General features: G+C 44.3%; 1 protein-coding gene across 1 annotated transcript; it reads left to right on the top strand.

Moving 5' to 3' along the window:
- The first annotated feature begins 8,441 nt into the window (after positions 1-8,441).
- On the top strand, positions 8,442-21,385 carry LOC128418070 (membrane-spanning 4-domains subfamily A member 12-like). Its single transcript, XM_053397487.1, has 6 exons — positions 8,442-8,777; positions 9,756-9,878; positions 11,207-11,263; positions 11,636-11,764; positions 19,131-19,238; positions 20,832-21,385. Exons 1-6 carry the CDS (start codon positions 8,562-8,564, stop codon positions 20,922-20,924), a joined length of 726 nt encoding a protein of 241 aa, XP_053253462.1. The 5' UTR covers positions 8,442-8,561; the 3' UTR covers positions 20,925-21,385.
- The last annotated feature ends 1,187 nt before the right edge of the window (positions 21,386-22,572 follow it).

The raw sequence follows: 22,572 nt of genomic DNA, 5'->3' as shown, positions 1-22,572 counted from the left end.
CACTTCCTGTTTCTTCCTGTACCGAGGATTTACACACATCCCCTGAGGAATTGCACACAATAGGACCCTCCTTTTTCCTGTGGCAGTAAATTTATTTTCACTGTTTTTAATACTGATTTTTTAAACTGTTGGAACCTACCCTGGACCTGCTGCTGAAGAGCAGGTGAGAAGTTTAATAAGAACATAAACAAAACAAGGAGAATAGCTTTTAAAAAGCATTTTTGAAGGCATGTCGTGTGTAATATTAAATCTGAATGATTTTTGACTTTATTTATTGTGACTTATCTGTACATACAACTATAATTGAGAGCTGCAGTGATTTCAACAGGTTTATGTACTTAATGCATTTCAGAAAGGTAACCAAAGGTTGCTGTATTACTTATTCTTGCAATTTACAATAAATTTAGCAGTTTCAAGTCTTGTGCTTTTCGTATTTTTTAAACGACATCTGTTTTTGAAAATTGAAGTCAGTAAAAATAAAAATGGGGGGAGGTGTAAGCAGTTAGCCTTGCCTAGGGTGCAAAATAGCCTGGCAGTGGCACTGTTTTTTGTTTGTTTGCTTTTTAAAATCTTTTTGCAACTCACTTTAAAAAAGGGGTAACTATGCTCCCCCCCCCAAAAAAATCTGAGGCATAAGTTTTCATTTGTTTACTTAGGTTGTCTTTTGCAGACATCTCAGCTACTGCAACAGATCCAGTAAGAATGCCTAATGGTAACAATCAGCGATCTCAAAAATAGAATTACCACGTTTTTGCAATATGTCCACCCAGGCTATGTGCTATTGCTGCAACTTTTGTTAGATTAATGAATAGAAATAATTACTTTTGTCACCTGCTGGAAGTTCTCACCATTCTTGCTTAGGACATGCATCTCAATATACATTGTAACGATCTGAATTTTTTCTGTGGTTTATTTCTGTGGATCAGTGAAGTTGCCGTAACTTTATATAAAAAGAGGCCCCCAATTTGAATTATCTTGACCCACGTATGAGTCTTCATCTTAAACATGACCTGGAAGACATGAGTAAATATTATGACCTCCTAGTACTTAATGTAAGGGCCACAGAGAGGGCTACAACAATTAAAACACAATATTGATAACATTTTAAAGAAATTTACAATCATAGAAATAAGGTGGGTCCTTAGTGTCAGGGGGTGGGGCACGGAACAGGCAACTCCCTTTAATGTTATCCCAGGATATGGGTTTGGATGGGGACATCAGCCAGCAACCAAACTGCTGTGGTGTAGTGCTTAAGAGCGGTGGACTCGTAATCTGGTGAACTGGATTCGATTCCCTGCTCCTCCACATGCAGCTGCTGGGTGACCTTGGGCTAGTCACACTTCTCTGAAGTCTCTCAGCCTCACTCACCTCACAGAGTGATTGTTAGCCGCTTTGAGACTCCTTCGGGTAGTGATAAAGCGGGATATCAAATCCAAACTACTACTCCTCCTCCTCTTCTTCTTCTTCTTCTTCTTCTTCTTCTTCTTCTTCTTCTTCTTGAATGAATCTCTACTCCTTACCATGCACTGGGCCCCCACAAAGTCAATGGGCAAAGCTGAAGCCCTTCGTTGTGGGCACCCACAATCTTCAGTGCAAGATGGCACCTATGTCACCATGCCGATCTCTATAAACTGTAACCAGTAAATGTGTGGCGATTTTAAACCGCACCTTGTGTCTGTGTGTAGTTATTTGCTCCCACATACCACACTGTGTTTTGTGCTGAACATAGACATTAAAGAAGTTAATGGATAAATCAAGTATCAGTATAGGCTTAACCATATCTTTTTATTTTAAAAATAATAATTATATTTATTACATTTAGACAAACAACATGCAACAGTTACATAAATTGAGAATTAAAATAAAACAACAGTATATGTGCAAATAAGCATTTTTGAATTTATTAACAGTGTTTTGTTAAATATATATAGTATAATTATTACAGATATGAAATGATGTATAATAATGTGCATGCTTAGATTGTTAACAGTAAAAGGTATTTTGTATCAATAACAATTTTAATTTACAGTGGGACCTTGGTTTTCAAACGTAATCCATTCCGGAATACTGTTTGAGTTCCGAAACTTTGGAAAACTGAGGCGCTAAGGGCAGTCCGCAGAAAATTAAGAAAAATGACATGTACACACAGCAGAAAGTGTGTTTGAAAACGGAAGCATTTACCGTATTTTTTGCCCTATAGGACGCACCGGCCCATAGGACGCACCTAATTTTTTTTTGGGGGGGGAATAAAGAAAAAAAATATATCCCCCCCCCAGCTGCAGGGGAAGCCCGAGCTTTTAAAAACGTACCTACCGTAGTTTTGAGAGGAGAAAAGGATATCTGCCTGAAGCGTGGGGCGCTCTGCTTGAGCACGCCCCATGCTCTGGGCAAGCAGGCTGCTATCCGCAGCGTGGGAAGCCCTGCGGGAACTCCCGCAGGCTCCCCAGGCTTGCTGAGAGCTTCCTGAAGCCTGGAGAGCAAGAGGGGTCGGTGCGCACCGACCCCTCTCGCTCTCCAAGCTTCAGCGAAAGCCTGCATTCGCCCTATAGGACGCACACAGATTTCCCCTTCATTTTTGGAGGGGAAAAAGTGCATCTTATAGGGCAAAAAATACGGTACTTCTGGGTTTTCGGTATTCGAAAACCAAAATGTTCAACTCCCGAGACGATAAAAAACCGAGGTACCACTGTACAGGGATTTATAGGAATTCATAGGGAGTAATTAAAATATATGCTTCATGCATTCCAAACTGTGCTGTTAACTATGGGTACTGTTCTTCCATATGTCTCATTATTCATATAATCAATAACATCACACCAAATTGCATAAAAATTGTCATGTTTCTTTGGGCCTTTTGCTCCTTTTAATTTTTGTGTCAGTTTTTCCAATAGTGCTGTTTACCAAATTGCATTGATCCAAAGTCAATAGTTGTAATTATTTCCATGACCTGGCAATGGTTGTTCTTGCAGTAGTTAATAGCTGTATTGTGCGTTCTTTATTTCTAATTTGCAACATATCCTGGAGTCGTGGTATCTGTTTGCATTGTAATTAAATATATTTCTACAAATACATTTTCCCAAAACCTTTCAAAACTGTGTATGATCTATCAAGACCTCAGGTTCTTCATAAGCATGTTTATGAGAATAGTTATTTGCATTTCTCAAATCAAAGGAAATGACACAGGCAGACAGTAAAAAAACACACCCAGTTTTTCATAATAATCCCATTAATCATTGACAAGCTGAGGCAGCCATTTTGGAGGTTAATGTGGAGGGGCTCTCACCAGAGTGGCAGTGAAAGAGACGGTTTCTTTTACTCTATTTACTTTCTCATTCTCCCCTTCGCATGTTTATAATTAGAGCTGTGGAGACTCCTGCTGCCACAGCTTTAATTTTAAACGCTGAAGCGGAAACGATGACCCTCCATGTCCTCACATGTAGCAGCTGTTTTTAAAAAATATTTTAAAAGGAAAAAACACATCTTGCTGCCTCACTCTACCCAAGGCATGGCTCCCCTATTTGCAGAGTGAGGGAATCAAGCCCATTTTTAATGGCTGTTGCCAGTCAGGGATGCTGTTTTTAACAGAATGCTACAAAATGTTACGAAGAGGTGTCATTTTGAAGGGCTCTTGAAATGGCAGCCAGCTACATGATGAGCTACTTTGCCCTTCTCATCAGAGAAAGTTATATATGGGGTGGGGAGTGTAAAGCCATAGCATTAGTTGGTAGGTTTCTAGGATGGGTTTCCCATATTGTTCAACAAAAGCACATAACACACAAACGGGGGAATGTACAGTGAACTAGTGCATTGCATGAAGATTTTTGATACAACACATTTCAGTACAAAAAAAAATAACCAAAGCAGGCCTGAATGTTACCTAAAGCATTAAACATTGGTAGATAAATCAGTACAAGACTTTGGAGATTACGTGGTAAGTGTTGACTGACAATTAACCAAAGAACCTTCAAGTGCTTAATACACTTCTAATATTTTGAGCATATCAGTGGTAGGATATGAGCATGCATTCATGTCTCATATGAGGAACTTGGTATTCCTATAATCATCTAGTGTGAGTTTTTGTTGGCCCTCCACTACAGGTTGAGCAAGAAGATTTTGTCAGATGGACGATTGAGGAAGCGACATTGCCATGCTGACAGCACTTCCCTTTTCTTCCTGTGGTGATGATTTACACACATCCACCGAGGAATTGCACACAATAGGACCCTCCCTTTACCTGTGACAGTAAATTTATTTTCACTGTTTTCAATACTGATTTTTAAATTGTTGGGACCTACCCTGGACCGGCTACTGAAGAGCAGGTGAAAACCTTAATAAGAACATAAACAAAACAAGGAGAATAGCTTTAAAAAGCATTTTTGAAGATATGTCATGTGTAATATTAAATCTGAATGTTCTTTGACTATCGTAACTCTTATCTGTACGTACAAATGTAATTGAGAACTACAGTGACTTCAACAAGTTTATGAGGAAAGGACATTGCCATGCTGACAGTACTTCCTGTTTCTTCCTGTACCTGAGGAATTACACACAATAGAACCGTCCCTTTTCCTGTGACAGTACATTATTTTATGTGTTTTTAATACTGATTTGAAAAGCTGCTGAAAAGTCAGTAAACACTCCAAATAAACATCTGCACTTGAGTTTTACATATTTATGTACCAGATGGGAAAGTACAAAGCAGTGAGCAGTAGTTGAGTGATTACAACATCAACCCTCCTGTTCTTCTGCTATCATCTCACTAGACTCAAGCCAATAATGTGATTTACTTAACAAGTATTTGTTATATATTTTCAATGAGATATGCAACAAACTAATAGGGCGATAATTGGCTGATTTGCTAGGATCATCTTTCTGAAATATAGAAATGACTATACTGTACGAATATACCATTGAGGGGGAAAGTGACTGCTAATATTAATTTCTGTAAATAGAGCTGCTAGGATAGAGATCCATCAATAGAGGGCTGCTTTATACAGTGGTGGACCTACATTTTGGGGGCCTTGAAGCTTGAACTGTTATGGGGACCCCTTTGCAACTAGCAACGAGGTCTGGGTAACCCCTGTTATCTTCTTCAATGGGGTTGTTGCATGACAGATCACCACACCTTTACAACATATGTGCTACTGACTCTCAAATTTTAGGATTGTTGAAATATATGCAACAACAAAAATAATAAATTTGAGTCATGCAACTCAAATTGGGTCAACTAGACCCCAAAATTTTAAGCAATGCGGACTAAAGTCACTTCTGGTGCCCCTCTGGAATTAGGGGCCCTAAACTAAGATTCATTAGTTTTATAGAAGATCTGCCTCTGGCTTTATACACTTCTCCAATTATTCCCTCTTCCCCAGGTGCCTTCCCATTTTTAGAGTATAAATTATTACACACTCTATCACTCTCTATCAAGGTTTTATTTGGAGCAAAGGAGGTAGACACATTCCCCCAGCCCTCAAAATTTTTGAAGCCAAAGACTTCTCACAACTCTGTTATGGTGCACAAATATGGGAAACTCTTCAAAAAAACAAATCTGGAAATTCTCCAGAATAAATATCTTACTGCTATTTTTGAGCTCTCCAAAGGGAACTGAGTCTTCCATGCTTTGTTTGGAAGGTGGCCTTTGTTCTGTGAAGGCTGGAGTATGTATCCTTGCCCTTCGATATTGCATAGTCTCCAACTGCCCTGAAAATGCTGGAACTCTAACGAAAACCCTTAAGCCATTATTGTTTCTCATTTTGTCACACAGAGGTCTGAATTCCCAAGGGGTCTTCACTTCAGTACAGCATTTCAACGTGTTGCTGGAAGTTCTGATCTGTGCTTCACTCTAACACATTCTACCCCATTCAATATGGTAGCACCTCCTGTTGTTATGAAAACAAGATCTGGGTCACTTGAATGCCCCTAAGAAAGTCTTCCACCATTCCCCCATATCTCAGTCAGTGGGTCCCCTATAAATAAAGTGGTGGGTGAAAGAGTGAAGGGAGTGGGGCCTTTCACAAGACTGCTGTCTGGCTGCGAGGGGCATTGAGGGGTTGTGGGTACTGACTAGCAGTCATTACGGTTGCTTGGTTCTGGCTTGCTTTGTTCGGCTGCTGCATCTGCAGTGAAAGCTGAAGGATGTCCGAAGTTCCATCGTCGAGTGCCGAGGTGGTGACCCTGTGGGAGAAAGTGGCTGAGCTGGAGGCAGAGCTAGGCACCTGCCAGAGCCATCTGAACTGGGAGAAGAAGCTATGCCTCAAAGGTCAGGGGGATAAGGCCCATTTTAGTAATTTCTGCTTTCAATGAGATGCTGAGTCTTAACATTAGAGCGGTCCCATCTTGGAATCAAGAAATGCTTCAAGTTATTGAGCGAATACGGCCACTCTTTGGACATTCTGAATTCGTTAGGCTTTGAGATGGCATTTCACCACATGAAATCTCACATTTCAAAGCATGGTTTTTATGCTGATCACACTTCTGCCTGGCTGTCTAAATGTGCCACTTTGTATGCCAAGCTTCCCATTTAGACTCCGTGCCCGCACAAAGTAACCAACATCACAAATATCAAATGAAGAAAAGACTTTGCAGCTCTGCGGCTTCAGTCAATCCACTCTGCCATAGTTGAAGGACACTGTTGCTATGAAGAGAGAGTTTGCTCATATCGAGGAAATGTGCCTGAAGACTTACCCAAAGACTTAGTGGTTTGCCTTAATCTACATAAATTTAAGAGCAGTCTTGTTTAAAGATTTAAATCTCCAAATAGACAGATCAATTGGATACTTAATTAACTTTTTATCAGGGGATGAGTCCCCTATACCTCAAAAAAAAGTGACCTGTTTTGCCTTTAGAGCAGCAATTTTAAGGAGAAACATTTGTGGAGATGATAAGTTCTTCAGGGGAGCAAACTCTTTTCTGAGCAAATGTTTGGTTTAAATAATTATTTTAACTGTGTAATGTATTCTTTTCTATATTCATTCTGTTTTATGTATTTTTCTTTTTTATAATGGCTTCAGCTAGACAAAATAAAGTACAATGGTACCTCAGGTTACATACGCTTCAGGTTACATACTCCACTAACCTAGAAATATTACCTCGGGTTAAGAACTTTGCTTCAGGATGAGAACAGAAATCATGCTCCGACGGCGTGGCGGCAGCAGGAGGCCCCATTAGCTAAAGTGGTGCTTCAGGTTAAGAACAGTTTCAGGTTAAGAACGGACCTCCGGAACGAATTAAGTACTTAACCTGAGGTACCACTGTAATAATAATAATAGTGATGATGATTTTTAAATTGTTGCAACTCACCCTGGACCTGCTGCTGAAGGGCAGGTAAAAATTATAATAAGAACATCAGCAAAATGAGGGAAATATATTTAAAAAGCGTTTTTGAAGGTATGCCATGTGTAACATTAGATCTGAATAATGGCTGACTTCATTTACTATAACTATCTGTAGTTACAAATTGAAGATTACAGCAATATCAGGCTTATTGCAATATTAGGCTTATTGCACTAATGCAAGTTTGCAAATACTTGGTTGGTTGGATAAACCACATCCTAAAAAGAGTAACTTGAAACAACTCCATTCTACTTCCTATTTTCCAACAATAAGCACTGTTTTCATTGTCGCTTTGTAGAGAGATTATCAGGCTGAGAACAAGCATATCAGGGAGTGTAATGTGCTTAGATGTGAGCTAAGGTATTTGGGGAGAGTAGTTAATCTGATCCAAGGCTCAGATCTGAAAGACTTGAAGGAATAACCAAGTGCTTCTGAGCACGTGCAGAGGGATTTCCCTTCACTGCTGAATAACCAGAACCTTTTCAAAGAACTGAAGGTACATCTGACCTTATTGGAGTTTGTGGAAGGTTTGAATTTTACACTACTTTTGTGTGTTTACTAGAGTTGGTCCTAACAGTGCTGGATAAGTATTTAATGGTCTGCTTCTAGCAGCAAAACCTTTTGGGCTGACCCTGATTCTCATATTATGGAAAGGTGTTGGGCCAGCCTTGTTAACAGTCAAGAGTTTTGTTGTGGGTTTCAGATTTCAAGAGCAGACTCTCTCACTGAAGTCAGAACTGCGTACTGCACTAGAGATTATGGTGAGAACACCTCTCATCTTGACTCCAGCTCTACACAGCTAGAAGACTGGAAGCTAAGGTTGATGTCTTAACAGACTCCATGATCAATAATGATGTGCAATGTCACAAATTGTGCTTTCTTATGACTCCATGTACCCACAAATTTTCTTGGTCCATCTGCCTAAATCCAGATGTGGAGGGTGAAATGTAGATACCCTGTGGGTTTTTTTTGATCCTGCATTGACTTATGAAATGTTGATGGTCCTAATGAAAGATTATCTCTATCCAAAATTTTTAAGTCATTGGCTCTGCAGGCATCACTTTTATAAGCTATAGGATTGTGAGGCTTATCATGGCAAGGGTGTTATTTTTGTTTGCCAATTGCCTTAACTGAAGGGTACTGCCGTGTCCCTTTAATATTTTAGGAAATTGAGGCTGAAATTTTCACCCCCCACCCCAAATGGGTTGCATTTTGCAGACATCTCAGCTATGGCAACAGATCCAGTGATCAAGTCTAATGGAACAGTAGTGTTGATTCCCTCTGATGGTGCCATCCAAGCAGGTGAGGAATTCCCTGGACTTCAACCAGCAGGGACAGTGCAATGTATAGAAAATGTAGGCCAACAGCCTGGAGGTTCCAACAACGAACAGATTCAAGAAGATTTGTTGAAGAAACTCCATAAAATAGAGATCAAGACTCTGGGGGTAAGTTTCTTTGATATGTTCAGGTCCATGGAATGGTGGTACTTTCCTGCCAAGAGTGTAGGAAGGACTAAATTGATTCACGGGGGTATCTTACCAGGGGACTACCAGACAAAGATTCAACCAGATTATCCTCTGGTCCAATGTGACTTTGTTAGTGATATTTCAATACTTTCGGCCCTCACTGACTGACTGGCCAACTGACTCACACATACAGAGGAGCAGTGAAATTTTCAGGGTAATTCCTGATGAGATTGGGTTCTGAAAACTGATAGTCCAAGGCACCCATTATATTCACCATGTGAAAGTTGTATCTATTGAGTTTTCTAGGCCAAGAGAGAGCTGGAGTTGATAGAAAGAACATCTGGAGGTTTCTCGTATCTCTCTTGTTATCTGTCTTTATGCCTCTTCTTAGCAGGAGTGGAGAAGGAGAAGAGCAGAGCAAATCTTCAATCCCATGGTAGAGTTGCCATATTTCAAAAAGTGAAAATCCAAAGCTTTTTTTGGCAAAGTTTTTTGAGGGCCGAATCTGGACGTATGGCAGCCCTGTCCCATGGACACTTACTTACTCAGCAGTAGGGATTTCCAGTGGCTGCCCCAGGCTTCAGAAACTTCTTACATGTTGGCATCCAGAAATCCACCACAATCACACCTTTTTGGAAAGCTGTTTTAAGCAGCTTTTAGAGGGGATTTCTTACTTTTCCTTTTTTTTATTAATAAAATGTGCTTCAGAGCAAGTGTGGTTAAATTGTGGTTCTTGAGAGACTGTTGGACCCCAATTCCTACCATACTTGACCATTGACCATGGGGGCTGATGGGCGTTGGGGACCAGCAATATCTGAAGGGCAGCAGAATTTTTATAGAATACTCGGGAGTTTCAAGGATGTTGTTTTGTTCTCTCACAGTTGATGTACTCTTGTTTTAATATGTAAGCCACCTTGGAGGGGAATGTTTGATCTTGTCTGTACTTTTTTCTCACAGGCCATCCAGGTCATGCTGGGACTGATCTACATTAGCTTGGGGACAATTGTAATTGTTCATTTTCAACGATACTACAAACTTTTCACTTCTATTACAGGCTATCCATTCTGGAGTGGAATATTTGTAAGTATTACTTGCCTTTGAGAATGAAGTTTGTTTCAGTGCCCATGGTTCTGTGACTTTAAACCTTGAGGAAGAGATCCAGATTAGAATGGCTATTCAGCATTTGGCTTTTTGGGTGCAGATGCCTAACAGCAGGGAAAATAAGCCACTGTCACCCTTTGCTTTATTTCTGCAAAATGGAATTGCCATAGAATTATTATGAAGTGAAAGGAAAGGAAATAATGTGTCATGCCCTGAGTTCTAAAAAAATAACAACAGAAAAGCATGTATACATTATATACAAGTTCTCATCTGTCTTCAGAGGTGATTCAGTTAACGATTTGCCCATAAGGGAGAAGAATGACCGCTCCCCACATCAAATGGGGGGCACATTTTGTGTGGTCATATGCAGACCCCACCGATCCCATGCGGCTCCCGGCAGTACAGCCTGGATTCACACACACCCCAACTGGACACCTGGAGGTAGCCGCCTACCTCTGCCAGTTAACCAGTCCCAGCTGGGGAGGCGTTGCCAGGAGAGAGTTGGCCAGGTAAGGGGAGGGACCGCCCTGCCCACACCCACTATTGTGGGTGGAACTTACCTGGGAGTTTTCAGTTGACTCCAGAGCTTCTCCCACCCTGCCCTCCCTCAGTTAAGGCTTCTTTTGCAGGTTAACCTCTTCTTCACAGGTACGCAGGCACTGCTAAGTTATGGTTGGTGTTGAAGGGCTGGAAAGGAATTTTCCTGCATTGGCAGGTTTTGCCTTCCCCATATCAAAACGTCTCAACTTTGGCGGTTTCAGGCCTTGGGCGGAATCCTTTAGTCTATCTTCCCTAAATGGGGGGGGGCATGAAATGGTGACCCCCCCTGTGGTGGCAATCCCAGGGTTCCCCATTAAAGGGGTTGTTTTGAGGGGAGGCATAGGCCATACGCCAATAAGTTGTCATTGCTCTCCCCTGCTATGGTGGTGAAATGGAGGGCAGGCTGTCTGCTTGAACAGACGTTCTCCAGAGCCAGCCCAATCCCCACACATTCTGGATAATGCTGATGTTCCCCAGATCCCTGGCCAGGGGAGGGGTAAACACCCAATGCCTAAGCCAAGGTCTCCCTACATTTGAAGCTTTAAGAAAGTTGTGGCAAAATTTTAATCCCATAACATGTTGTCTTGAGTCATTATTCCACTTGGTTGTCGCCCCGGGTTGGGGGGTCTCCGCCTGTACGCACGATATACTATCACCTGACATCACTCCCATTATGCCATAGTACTATGTAGTTGGAAGTAGATTGTTGTTCCTGGAATTTTAAGTGAATTGCAGCAAAATGCATTTTCTTTTTTTCTTTTGAATAGTTCATTTTTTCTGGATCACTGTCTGTGGCAGCTGAGAAATACCCAAACAAAGCCTTGGTGAGATGTAGAATGTTTTCTTTTTCTTCTTCCCTTCTTCTCCATCCTAACTCTTGATTCCATGAACCTTTATCCCAAGGGGGTGGGGGTGGGGTAGGGTATTGGGAATCTGGCAACATGGGACAGACACTTTATTCCCTGGACACCAGGTTACTTATGAGACAGAAGGGTCTATTGGCTTGGCCTTTGATGCTCTGCAGTGTGAACTAGATAATGTCCACAGAGGAATAGTACAGCTCACCAGCAAATCAGGTTAGGAATCAAGGGTAGAGGGGGTGGTGAATTTAAGGTAGTAACGTTTTTTGTTGGTAAACTCATTCTCTCTCTCTCTGTCTCTCTCTCTCTCTCTCTCTCTCTCTCTCTCTCTCTCAGGTTATGTCCAGTGTGAGAATGAACATCACAAGTGCTATAATGGCCACAATTGGCATCATTCTCTATGCAATGGAGATAGATATAAATAATAAAAGAGATTATAGTGATTCTGAAGGCTTTTTTCTGCAGGTAAGTTAACAAGCAAATACAAGTATGAAAACATTGACTTTACAGGCAACATCCATGAGAGAGCGTGTGTCAATGGGAAAGACTCATGCACCTACCTTGAGCTTCGCTTCCTGTTTTCAAAGCACAAGTTCCTACAGCAAAGGAGACCAGCCATTGCTTAGTTTGAAACACAGCTTGTCTCTGAGGCAGTGGGGAATACTGTGGAGAAAACAGCAAGTAAAGTTGAAACTGCCTGTGTGGTTCTTTTGACCTTGCATGTGCTTTCTTTGCATTTTGGGTTGTGCCTTTAGAAATGTGGAATTCTGGCAAACTTGTGAGTCTGGGAGAAATTTCTGCACTTTCAGCACATCAGATATTTGTTCTATTTCAGCAAAGAGTCAATGGATTAACTTATAGGTAAAGGAAAAGGTACCCCCTGACTGTTAAGTCCAGTCGCAGATGACTCTGGGGTTGCGCGCTCATCTCGCTCTATAGGCTGAGGGAGCCAGCGTTTGTCTGCAGACAGCTTCCGGGTCATGTGGCCAGCATGACTAAGCTGCTTCTGGCGAACCAGAGCAGCACACAGAAACGCCGTTTATCTTCCCGCTGGAGTGGTACCTATTTATCTACTTGCACTTTGACGTGCTTTCGAACTGCTAGGTTGGCAGGAGCAGGGACCGAGCAATGAGAGCTTACCCCGTCATGGGGATTCGAACCGCCCACCTTCTGATCAGCAAGCCCTAGGCTCTGTGGTTTAACCCACAGCGCTAGCTACGTTATTTGGCACTTCAGTGCCTCCTTCATTGAGTGCAACTCCAGTTCTCAGAACCATCCTAACATCACATTGTTGAATGCCATTGTTGGGTGCCTTGGTATATTAAAGCCATGTTTTCTTGCATTTATTAGTCTATAATACCTGATACTTTTCAGTATAGCCCCAACTGTGTTTGATGGAGCATAGATCTCCAAACCAACTATTGTAATGGGATTCAAAGGCACCGCTTGAATGGGCCATTGCTCAGGCATTTGTCACCTTTGTGCAAGGGATGTGGGACAGGTTTGGCCAAGGTGTGGCCTTCCAGATGTCCTTGGACTCCAATTCCCATCAGCCCCACTCTGCATGCCCAACAGTAAAGCTGTGAGGGAAGATGTCATCCAGCAACATCCAGTGGACCAAGGTTAGCCAACCCAATACAGCTGAAGGATGGCAAAGATGTACACAATGAAGACTACTACCAACATTGTTAGTAGGGGGTGAAGGAAAGAATCATGTACACTAGTGTTCACATGCCATTTCAACAGAGAATGCAATTGTGCTTGTCCTCCAAAGCTGTGATGGACTCCTTCCATTTAATCTAATTCTGACATAATGGTGTGACGTGTGTAGTTCGCTACGCTGTTCTGCAGGACGCTAGTCATCGGCAGGCCCTTGGGTTTTAAAAGCATTTGAGTCAAATGCCAAGGGAGGGTTGCTATGCACATGGGCTCCTTAGATTGCTCTTGCCTTTAGTGGATCCATAACACAGTCAAACCTCAGTTGTCAAGTCTGAGGTTTGACTGTACAGCTGATTTAGCAATGTAGTACAATGCAATACAATGTGATGCAGTGTAAAATGAATTAACAAGAATGTGTCATATTCCAGATTAAGAGCCTTCACGTGTTTTTAGCTTCACGTGTGTGTTCCAAGTATAGCAGACTATCAAATCTTGTCAGGTGTGCGTTTGCCACTTTAATCAAACGGATCAGAGTTGTCACCACCTCACTGTCCCCAACTGTTCCCAAGCTGCTTTTTAAGAGTAGGTTGTAGGGCAGGATGTAATTCGATGCTACAACTGGACAAATTTGTAGGAGGGTGTCAGGGAACTGCCATCTGAGACTAAGGAGGTGAAAGGGCTCATGGAGGGTGAGAGAGACCATTCAGCGGAGGAGGGGACCAGCAGGGGGAGAAGTGGAGTTCCAAGGGAAAGTGAGTCGGAGGGAGGGCTCAGAGACACTTCAAGCGGGAGCAGCGGGGAGATTTCAGGACCTCCTGTAGGGACACCCACTCCTCGGCGGAAGCTGTCACGCCGAGAGTCCAGAAGACGCGTTTCCGTTAAGGAGCTTTTATGCTGGAAGAAGTTCCGTAAACGCCCACTGTCCGATTCAACGAGCGATTGATGGAGTCATGTTTAAGGAGCTCCATCACAGACAGAGGTTTGGGGACTTAGCCAAACTCTGAGGGATTAGGATTTTACGCACAAGCAGCTCATCATCCCATCACAGCAATCGGACAGTCCCTGAAAGCAGCTTGTGCAGAGAGGCATCATGAGTAACCCAGCCGGAGCCGGAGGAGCAGCAGGAGCTGGAGAGGGTCCAAGCCTGGAAGAAAGGTACAGAGTGTTGGAACTCCAGCTAGCAATGCAAACGGCGAGGCTAGAAGAAAGGAGGGCGCAGGATGCAGAAAAGGCAAAAGGCGCTACACTAGCAAGAAAGATGCCAGGAATGGTGCAGAAGTTTGGGGGGGACCCCAGGAACTACCAAGCCTTTAGGACAGAGATGCAGTATGCTCTTGAACTGCAGTTTAATGACTTTCCCGACGAGGCATCGAGAGTGGCGTTTGTGATTGGCCATCTCGAAGGAGGGGCGAGAGATTGGGTCAGACCCCTGATGGCAGGGAATAGTGACATGCTGAAGGACGCGAGGAAGTTTTTTCGCGCCATGGATTTGATGTTTTCCAGCGAGATTGAACAGGGGCTGGTGCGCAGACAATTGATGGCGTGCAAACAGGGGAGCCGATCGGTTCGTGAGTACTGGACTGAGTTTACAATGTTGATACATAGATTGGGGTGGGACCTTTCGGCGGAACCCATTCAAATGCTCTTTGAAGAGGGGCTTTCTTCGGCGGTGAAAGATGAACTTTCCCGGGCGCCCAGGGCGGAGTCTATGGACCAGCTGACCAAATCAGCGCTGACCATTGGAGCACGCCAGGAGGCAAGAGCCTTGGAGAAGCGGGAGGGGAAAGGAGAGCGTTGGAGGGATTTCCGCATTCCAGAGATTCCAGAACCAAGTTTCCCGCCAGGAGAGCCGATGGAAGTTGGAACAGCGCGCGCGCGCGCAGTTTCAAATCCCAGTGAAGGGAGGAAGAAGGAGGGAAAGAGCGCCAAGAAATGTTATCTCTGCCAGCAGCCAGGTCACTTTGCCAGAGTCTGCCCGCAAAGAAAGGAATGGCAAGGGATGGCTGGAGCTGTTGGGGGGAAGGAGGAGGAAGTCCAGGAGCCAGTAAAAGCCAACGCCTGTCTGCCTCTGTCAGGGCACTGCAGACAGGCCAAGGAGCAGTAAAAGTGCCCACTCCGGAACCTCCAAGACCAGCCCTAGTAATAGAGGTGTTGCTAGAGCTGGCAAACGGATACCCACTAAAGACTAAGGCGCTGCTGGACTCAGGCAGCTCCTGTAATTTTATGAGCAAGGAGTTTGCAGCTGAACACCAGATACAGACACTCCCTTTAAGCAACCCCCTGCAGGTCACCACGATCGATGGGAGGGAGCTGCTGGGAGGAGAAGTCAGCCTACAAACCGTCCCAATGGTTATGAGGGTGGCCAGGCACACTGAGAGGATAGCGTTCAATGTAGCCACCCTGGGAGGGGCTCCAGTCATTTTGGGAATGAGCTGGCTAGCGTTGCATGACCCGCTAGTGGGCTGGCATCAGAGAGTGGTCTCCTTTGGGTCAGCACATTGTCTGGAACACTGCAGAGAGGGAAAGGTGCCAGAAGGGGCAAAAGCCTCTCTAGCAGGGACGGAAGTGGCGGACAAAGGGAAGGTGCCCAAACAATACGCTGACCTGAGCAAGGTCTTCAGTGAAAGGGAAGCAGATAAATTACCACCGCACAGAGACTTTGACTGCCAAATTAATCTGGTCCCTGGGGCCCAGCTCCCCGTGGGCAAGCTGTACGCCATGTCAGACAGGGAAATGCAGGAGTTAAGGGAGTTTATTGATAAAAACCTGAAGAGGGGCTTCATCAGAGAGTCCAGAGCGGTGGGGGGGAGCCCAGTGTTTTTTGTGGACAAAAAAAACACGGATAAACCGAGATTGGTCGTGGACTACCGGGCCCTAAATGCCGTGTCAGAACCAGTGACTTTCCCCATGCCCAGGATTGATGACATTTTGACCAGGGTGAGGAAGGGAAAGATATTCACGAAACTGGACCTGAGAGGAGCATACAACCTGATACGAATAAAGAAGGGGGATGAATGGAAAACCACCATGTTCACCCCTTTGGGGGCGTTTGAATATCTCGTTATGCCATTCGGATTACAATCAGGCTCCGCCTGTTTTCAATCGCTCATGAACCACGTACTGGGACCTTTGCTCTACAAGAATTGCGTGGCCTTCCTCGATGACGTGCTGATATATTCAGAGAATGAGGAGCAGCATGTAAAGGATGTCAGGGAAGTGCTGAGCCAGCTGCAAGCAAACCAGTTGTGGGTGAAATTGGAGAAGTGTCAGTTCCACACCAAGGAGGTGGAATTCCTGGGGTACCGCTTATCAGACAAGGGATTAGCCATGGATCCAGGGAAGGTCCAGGCGGTGCTGGAATGGAAGACACCGAAAACGAAAAAAGATGTGCAAAGGTTCTTAGGGTTTGGGAACTTTTACCGTAAATTCATCAAGAACTTTGCCCACTTAACGGCTCCCATCACGGACTGTCTAAGCAGCAAGAAGAAATTCGTTTGGACGGCGGAGGCGGAGCATGCTTTTGAGGAATTGAAAAGGGCATTCGCTTCGGAAGAACAGCTCCTGCATGTGGATTTACAAAAACCCATGAGAGTGGAAACTGATGCCTCAGACCGGGCGGTGGGGGCGGTGCTGCTTCAGCCAGGGAGCAATAAGTCGGAATGGAGACCGTGTGCCTTCTTTTCGCGTAAGCTGAACAAATCCGAGAGGAACTACACGGTATATGACCGAGAACTACTCGCCATTCACGAAGCGTTCCGGAGATGGAGACACTTACTAATTGGCGCACAACATAAGGTGCAAGTGTGTACGGACCACAAGAATTTGGAGTATTGGAGAACGGCACGGGTACTCAACCAACGACAAGTGAGATGGGCCCAGGAGTTCTCCAGATTCCATTTTGAAATTTGCTATGTGCCAGGTCCAGAAAACATCAGAGCGGACGCTCTCTCTCGCAAACCGGAATATTTGGAGGGGGAGGGAGCGCCGGAAGAGAGACATATTATCCCAGAGGACCACTGGGTGTGTGGTGCGGCCTGGGTGGGGCAAAGAGAACTGGTAGAGGGAACGGTAAATGATGAGTACGCCCAGGACAAGCTCAGAGGTCTAAGGAGAGAGGGAGAAGACCCCGGGGGTTTTGAAGAAAGAAACGGGGCATTGTATTACAGAGGGGCGCTATATATACCCGAAGGGGAATTGAGGGGGAGAGTACTCAAACAGCTGCACGACAATCCCACAGCGGGGCATTTTGGGCAACACAAGACCATGTGGTTGGTGACCAGGGAGTTTTGGTGGCCCAAGGTGAGGGAGGATGTACGGGAGTATGTGAGAAGGTGTGACCAATGCCAGAGAGCCAAAGGAGAAAGGCGGGCACCAGCGGGGTTATTAGAACCGTTACCCACACCAGAACGACCGTGGGAGGCGGTGTCGATAGATTTTATGACTGATCTGCCCAAATCCCAGGGGAAAACCGCCATACTAGTCGTAGTAGACCTGTTAACTAAGATGGGTCACTTTGTAGCTTGCTCACATGCAGTCACGGCGGAAGAAACAGCGAAATTGTTTGTAGAACATATTTTCAGACTGCATGGCGCCCCCTTGAGGGTGGTTTCCGACAGAGGGAAACAGTTCACGTCCAGATTCTGGAGGAAACTTATGAACTTATTGCACGTAGAGGTCAACTTTTCGACTGCCAGGCACCCTGAGACCAATGGGCAGGCGGAGAGAGCAAACGGTATTCTCCAACAATACCTGAGGTGTTATGTCAATGACAGAGAGAACGATTGGGTCGAAAAGTTGGCACTAGCGGAATTTGCTTACAATAATGCTGAGAATGTGTCCACCGGGATGAGCCCCTTTTTGGCTAATTATGGGTGCCACCCCAGGGCGTTTCCAGGGGAAGGAGGGGAAAGATGGAGTGTTCCGGCCGCGGAACTTTTTGTAGAAGAAATGGAAGCGATCCATCGTCAACTCCAACTCAACTTAGAAAGGGCCAAGGAAGAATATAAGAGGCAGGCAGACAAGAGCAGAAGGGAAGGTGAAACAATTAGGGTGGGGAGTCGGGTCTGGCTATCAACCCAAGGGTTGCCGTTCAAGGGGGGTTGCAAGAAATTGAGACCCAAAAGATTGGGACCATTTGAGGTCATCCAACAGGTCAACCCAGTGGCGTTCAGACTCCGGTTACCGAACCACATGAAACTGCACCCAGTATTCCACAGGTCATTACTGTCACCATACAGGGGGGAAGGTGACGGGGTATCCACACGGGGGCCAGCCATAGAAGAAAGGGAAAGCCGCAACCATGTGGCGGAAATCATCGACTCCAGGTGGAAGGGTAATCAGGTGGAGTATTTGGTCGCGTGGGAAGGGGAACCGGAGTCGGAAAACACCTGGGTGAAGGCAGAGGAGGTCCGTGACGAGATCTTGATCGAAACGTTTCACCAAAGGTTCCCCAGGAAACCTCAGCCAGTAGCGAGGTTTCGGAGGGAGTACTTTGGCACCACCGACGATGAGGAGGAACTGGAGGGATTCAGGGAATCGGAGTTGGAAGGAGGAACAGACTCCGATGAGGAGGAGTACTTGGAAACCGGAGACAGCAAAAGGTGGAGGGAAGTGTTCGAAACTTCGGAAGATGAGGGAGGTTCCTTCAGGGGTTTTGCTCCCTCGCCTCCCGCAGAGGAGGGGAGGGAAGGGGGTGAAGGGGGCCCTGGAGGGGAGGTGGATGTCAGGGAACTGCCATCTGAGACTAAGGAGGTGAAAGGGCTCATGGAGGGTGAGAGAGACCATTCAGCGGAGGAGGGGACCAGCAGGGGGAGAAGTGGAGTTCCAAGGGAAAGTGAGTCGGAGGGAGGGCTCAGAGACACTTCAAGCGGGAGCAGCGGGGAGATTTCAGGACCTCCTGTAGGGACACCCACTCCTCGGCGGAAGCTGTCACGCCGAGAGTCCAGAAGACGCGTTTCCGTTAAGGAGCTTTTATGCTGGAAGAAGTTCCGTAAACGCCCACTGTCCGATTCAACGAGCGATTGATGGAGTCATGTTTAAGGAGCTCCATCACAGACAGAGGTTTGGGGACTTAGCCAAACTCTGAGGGATTAGGATTTTACGCACAAGCAGCTCATCATCCCATCACAGAGGGAAAAGTGCATAATGCAATTCATGGTTCTCTGCTTCGTAGTCTGCAGGTACTGCTCTCGCTGTCCTTCTCCTCCTGCTCACCATGCTGGAGTTTGCCATCACTGTTTCTTTAGCACATCTTGGGATGAAGGCAGCCAGCAGCGACATGGTAAGCATTTCAATATCCTTTTTTCAAGTTTTAAGAGAAACATTCTTAAAGGTCCAAGGAGAAGATGGTACGGAGAATATATTTATTTGTGGATATGAATAGCCTCCTTCAATCTATAGGGGTATTCCATCATAGATGCTGGGTCTGGATCCTGAGTCTATTGCAGCCTAGAACAGCTTTCTTCAACACTGGGCCCCCAGATGTTGTTGAATTTTGACTCTCATCATCCATGGCCACAGGCTATTTTGAGGACATTTTGTGTCTTGTTCAAGCAACTCATTTATTCTGCACTTATTTCTCATTTCCCACGAGTAGACGGCAAGTCTTCTCTCAAGGTTACCCTTCTTGTTCATAAGATTATAGTTTCTCCTCAACCGAAATCAACAATTTTGTACATGGGGAGGTGTGATTCTCTATGAGAAGATGCGTTCATTTCAGTTTTGATTTCTGAATCAGTCCCCATTAGGTGTGGGAGAGAAGTTTGGTTTCGTTCATATTTTAATGTGAACCTTCCTAACTCACACTTCATGAAAGCCCTGGGCTGCAGTGGTATTTTTCTAGAAAAAGAGGTGCCGGAACTCACCATGAACGGCAACCTTGTCCTTTTATAATGACAATAGTGCCCACCTGAGAGGTGCTATTCTTCAAAATTTGTAGATCTCTAAGTGTTATGTAGTTCTCCTACCAAAATAATGTGAATATTAATGGGATGTGCATATGAAAAGGCATATGAAAATTATATATAAACATGCATTATATGAGCGCTAATTGCTTGCAAAAATGTTATTATAAGGGTAAATGCACAATAAAATGCTGAGGGCCATTTTAAAACAAACTGGTACCTCGTGTGGAAATGTGCAGGGACAGCCAACATGGTGCCTCAGATATTTTTGGACTCCGCATCAACCTGATTATTGGTCATGTTTGCTGGGACTGATGGGAGTTGGAGCTCCTGGTCCAGTGTGACCAGAATTGGTTCTCCAGTCTTTTCTGGTGCTGCTACCTGTAATATTTCTAACTGGATTGAATCTAAGACCTTCTCTAGGTTCAAAATATGTGTGGTACCACTGACCCCCTCTTTTTAGCTAATAGGAACTATGTTGTAACCTCAGTCAGACCCTAGATGCTGTAAAAATGATGCATAACTTAATTATTAGGACACAAAGCATCACTTAATTATTAGGACACATATCATCACAATTGCCTTCCAATCATGCCGTAACATAGTTTTAAAAATTGTTCCACATAATCAAGCCTGCTCAGGCCCTTAGCAGTAAGAATCCTTTGGATTATTCCAACATGTTTGGTCATTCAGTCATAAAAGAAGGGAGACCAGTAAGAGTTCTAATACACTGGAAGAAATAAGGGAAATTGTTTTAATAAATATTGCTGTGATGAATATTGCAGTGATGAATATTGCAGGAAATGATGCTAGGATGAAAACAAAGATGATAACAATGAATAAATTTCATATGTATTATTTTACTGTTGTTAGCCACTCTGAGCCTGGCTTCGGCTGGGGAGGGCGCGATATAAATAAAATTTTATTTATTATTATTATTATATAGTAAATTAATTTTGTGTGTCTCTCAGGCCACAACTGTATCACCATCCCCTGTCTTCAAACAAGATGTAAGTCCCACTGAAGGAAATCCTGATCCTCCAGCCAATAACAACAATGCATAGTCTTCCCTCAAACCCTTGTGAAGAGGCTAAGATAGAGGTTTTCATTGCTATCTCACTAGCAACCCAGCAATCTCAAAAATACAACAATTTCCTAACATTCTTTGTCATCTGCCCATCTAGGCTATGTGCTGTGGCTGCAACTTTGGTATAGGATATTGACAGGGAGAGTAGAACTCCCGAATGGAAGGCACAGACCCCTGAACCCCGACTTGGGTTCTGCTTACTTCAGGACAGCCATATCCTTCCCGTCTCTCTTTCACTTTACTTTTAGTGCACGGCTGTGGCAAATGGCTGCACCTACCCTTCAGGCTTTCGGATTGTTTGGGATCCTTTTATTCTCCTAATTAAGGTCTGTGTGCTGTATGATTTGCTGCATGCTTAAATTTGTAACCTTGCTATCTGAAGTAGCATCCATATACTAATGTCACTTTCATTTCATGTAATAAACCAATCTTCCTTTATTCCTCTGATGTGTGAACGCCTTATTGGGCATAAGATCAACGGCAGAAATACCTGTTCATAATGCACACACGTTTTAACTCCAGCAAAAGATTCTAAGCCGCTTGGAAATGTGGTGGACACACATGTGGGTTCAGATGTATACCTCATAAAAGTAAATGTAAAGGGACCCCTGACTGTTAGGTCCAGTCGCGGACGACTCTGGGGTTGCGGCGCTCATCTTGCTTTATTGGCCGAGGGAGCCGGCGTACAGCTTCCAGGTTATGTGGCCAACATGACTAAGCCGCTTCTGGCGAACCAGAGCAGCGCACGGAAACGCCGTTTACCTTCCCACCGGAGTGGTACCTATTTATTTACTTGTACTTCGTGCTTTCAAACTGCTAGGTTGGCAGGAGCAGGGACCGAGCGACGGGAACTCACCCTGTTGCGGGGTTTCGAACCGCCGACCTTCTGATTGGCAAGCCCTAGGCTCAGTGGTTTAACCCACAGTACCACCCGTGTCCCATAGTGACATGTAAAACCTTCTTTTCTGTGTTTAGGGAACAATCCCTTCCAGAACATGTGAAGTGCAAAATAGTAAAAGAGGATATGCTATTGAAGACAGCAGCTATTACTGTTTAGAGTTGTTTACTAAAAGCTACGATAATTATTTTTAGTCATTCTGTTTCTAATCTGCTTTATATTTTTAAGGGAGGGGGAATCTCAAAGTGGTTTACAACCTGTATTAAAACATCAAATAAAACAATCCAGAACAAAACATGACAGAAAAAGTCAAATATGAGTATACATTTGAAGTAACATAATTAACAGGAACCTAAAATGTTGTCATAAAGACTTCAAAGTAAAACATTACAAAGGTCAACTACAGAAGGCACATATAACACCAGAAGAAACATTACTAGATATGATATGCATAGCAGCAGATGTCTAGAAACAGTAAAAGAACTTCCTTATGTTGCAATATTGTACAAAGTATATCTACTGCATAGCTTATCTCTCCCTCATCCTCATCCCTTGATAAACATGAAGGACACCTTGGGTCAAAATCTAAACTCCAAGTCCTACCCTTGGACTGGGGGTTTTCCACAGGAAATTGGTGTGTTTCCTGAATTGTTTGTTTTCACTCTTCAGCTTTCTCCAGCCAGTGAATAATAAAGTGTCTGTGTACTGTCTTCCTGTACTGGGCTGA

This window comes from Podarcis raffonei, chromosome 1 (assembly GCF_027172205.1).
Source record: "Podarcis raffonei isolate rPodRaf1 chromosome 1, rPodRaf1.pri, whole genome shotgun sequence".
NCBI lineage: Eukaryota > Metazoa > Chordata > Lepidosauria > Squamata > Lacertidae > Podarcis > Podarcis raffonei.
The sequence above is the reverse complement of the archived record's forward strand: the minus strand, read 5'-3'. Positions and strand labels throughout refer to the sequence as shown.

Excerpts from the sequence above, each read along its gene's own strand:
- LOC128418070 (XM_053397487.1), top strand. The coding sequence starts at position 8,562 with ATGGCAACAGATCCAGTGATCAAGTCTAATGGAACAGTAGTGTTGATT. Across the intron at positions 8,778-9,755 it reads TAGAGATCAAGACTCTGGGG|GCCATCCAGGTCATGCTGGG; the intron begins GTAAGTTTCTTT and ends TTTTTCTCACAG. Across the intron at positions 11,264-11,635 it reads AATACCCAAACAAAGCCTTG|GTTATGTCCAGTGTGAGAAT; the intron begins GTGAGATGTAGA and ends TCTCTCTCTCAG.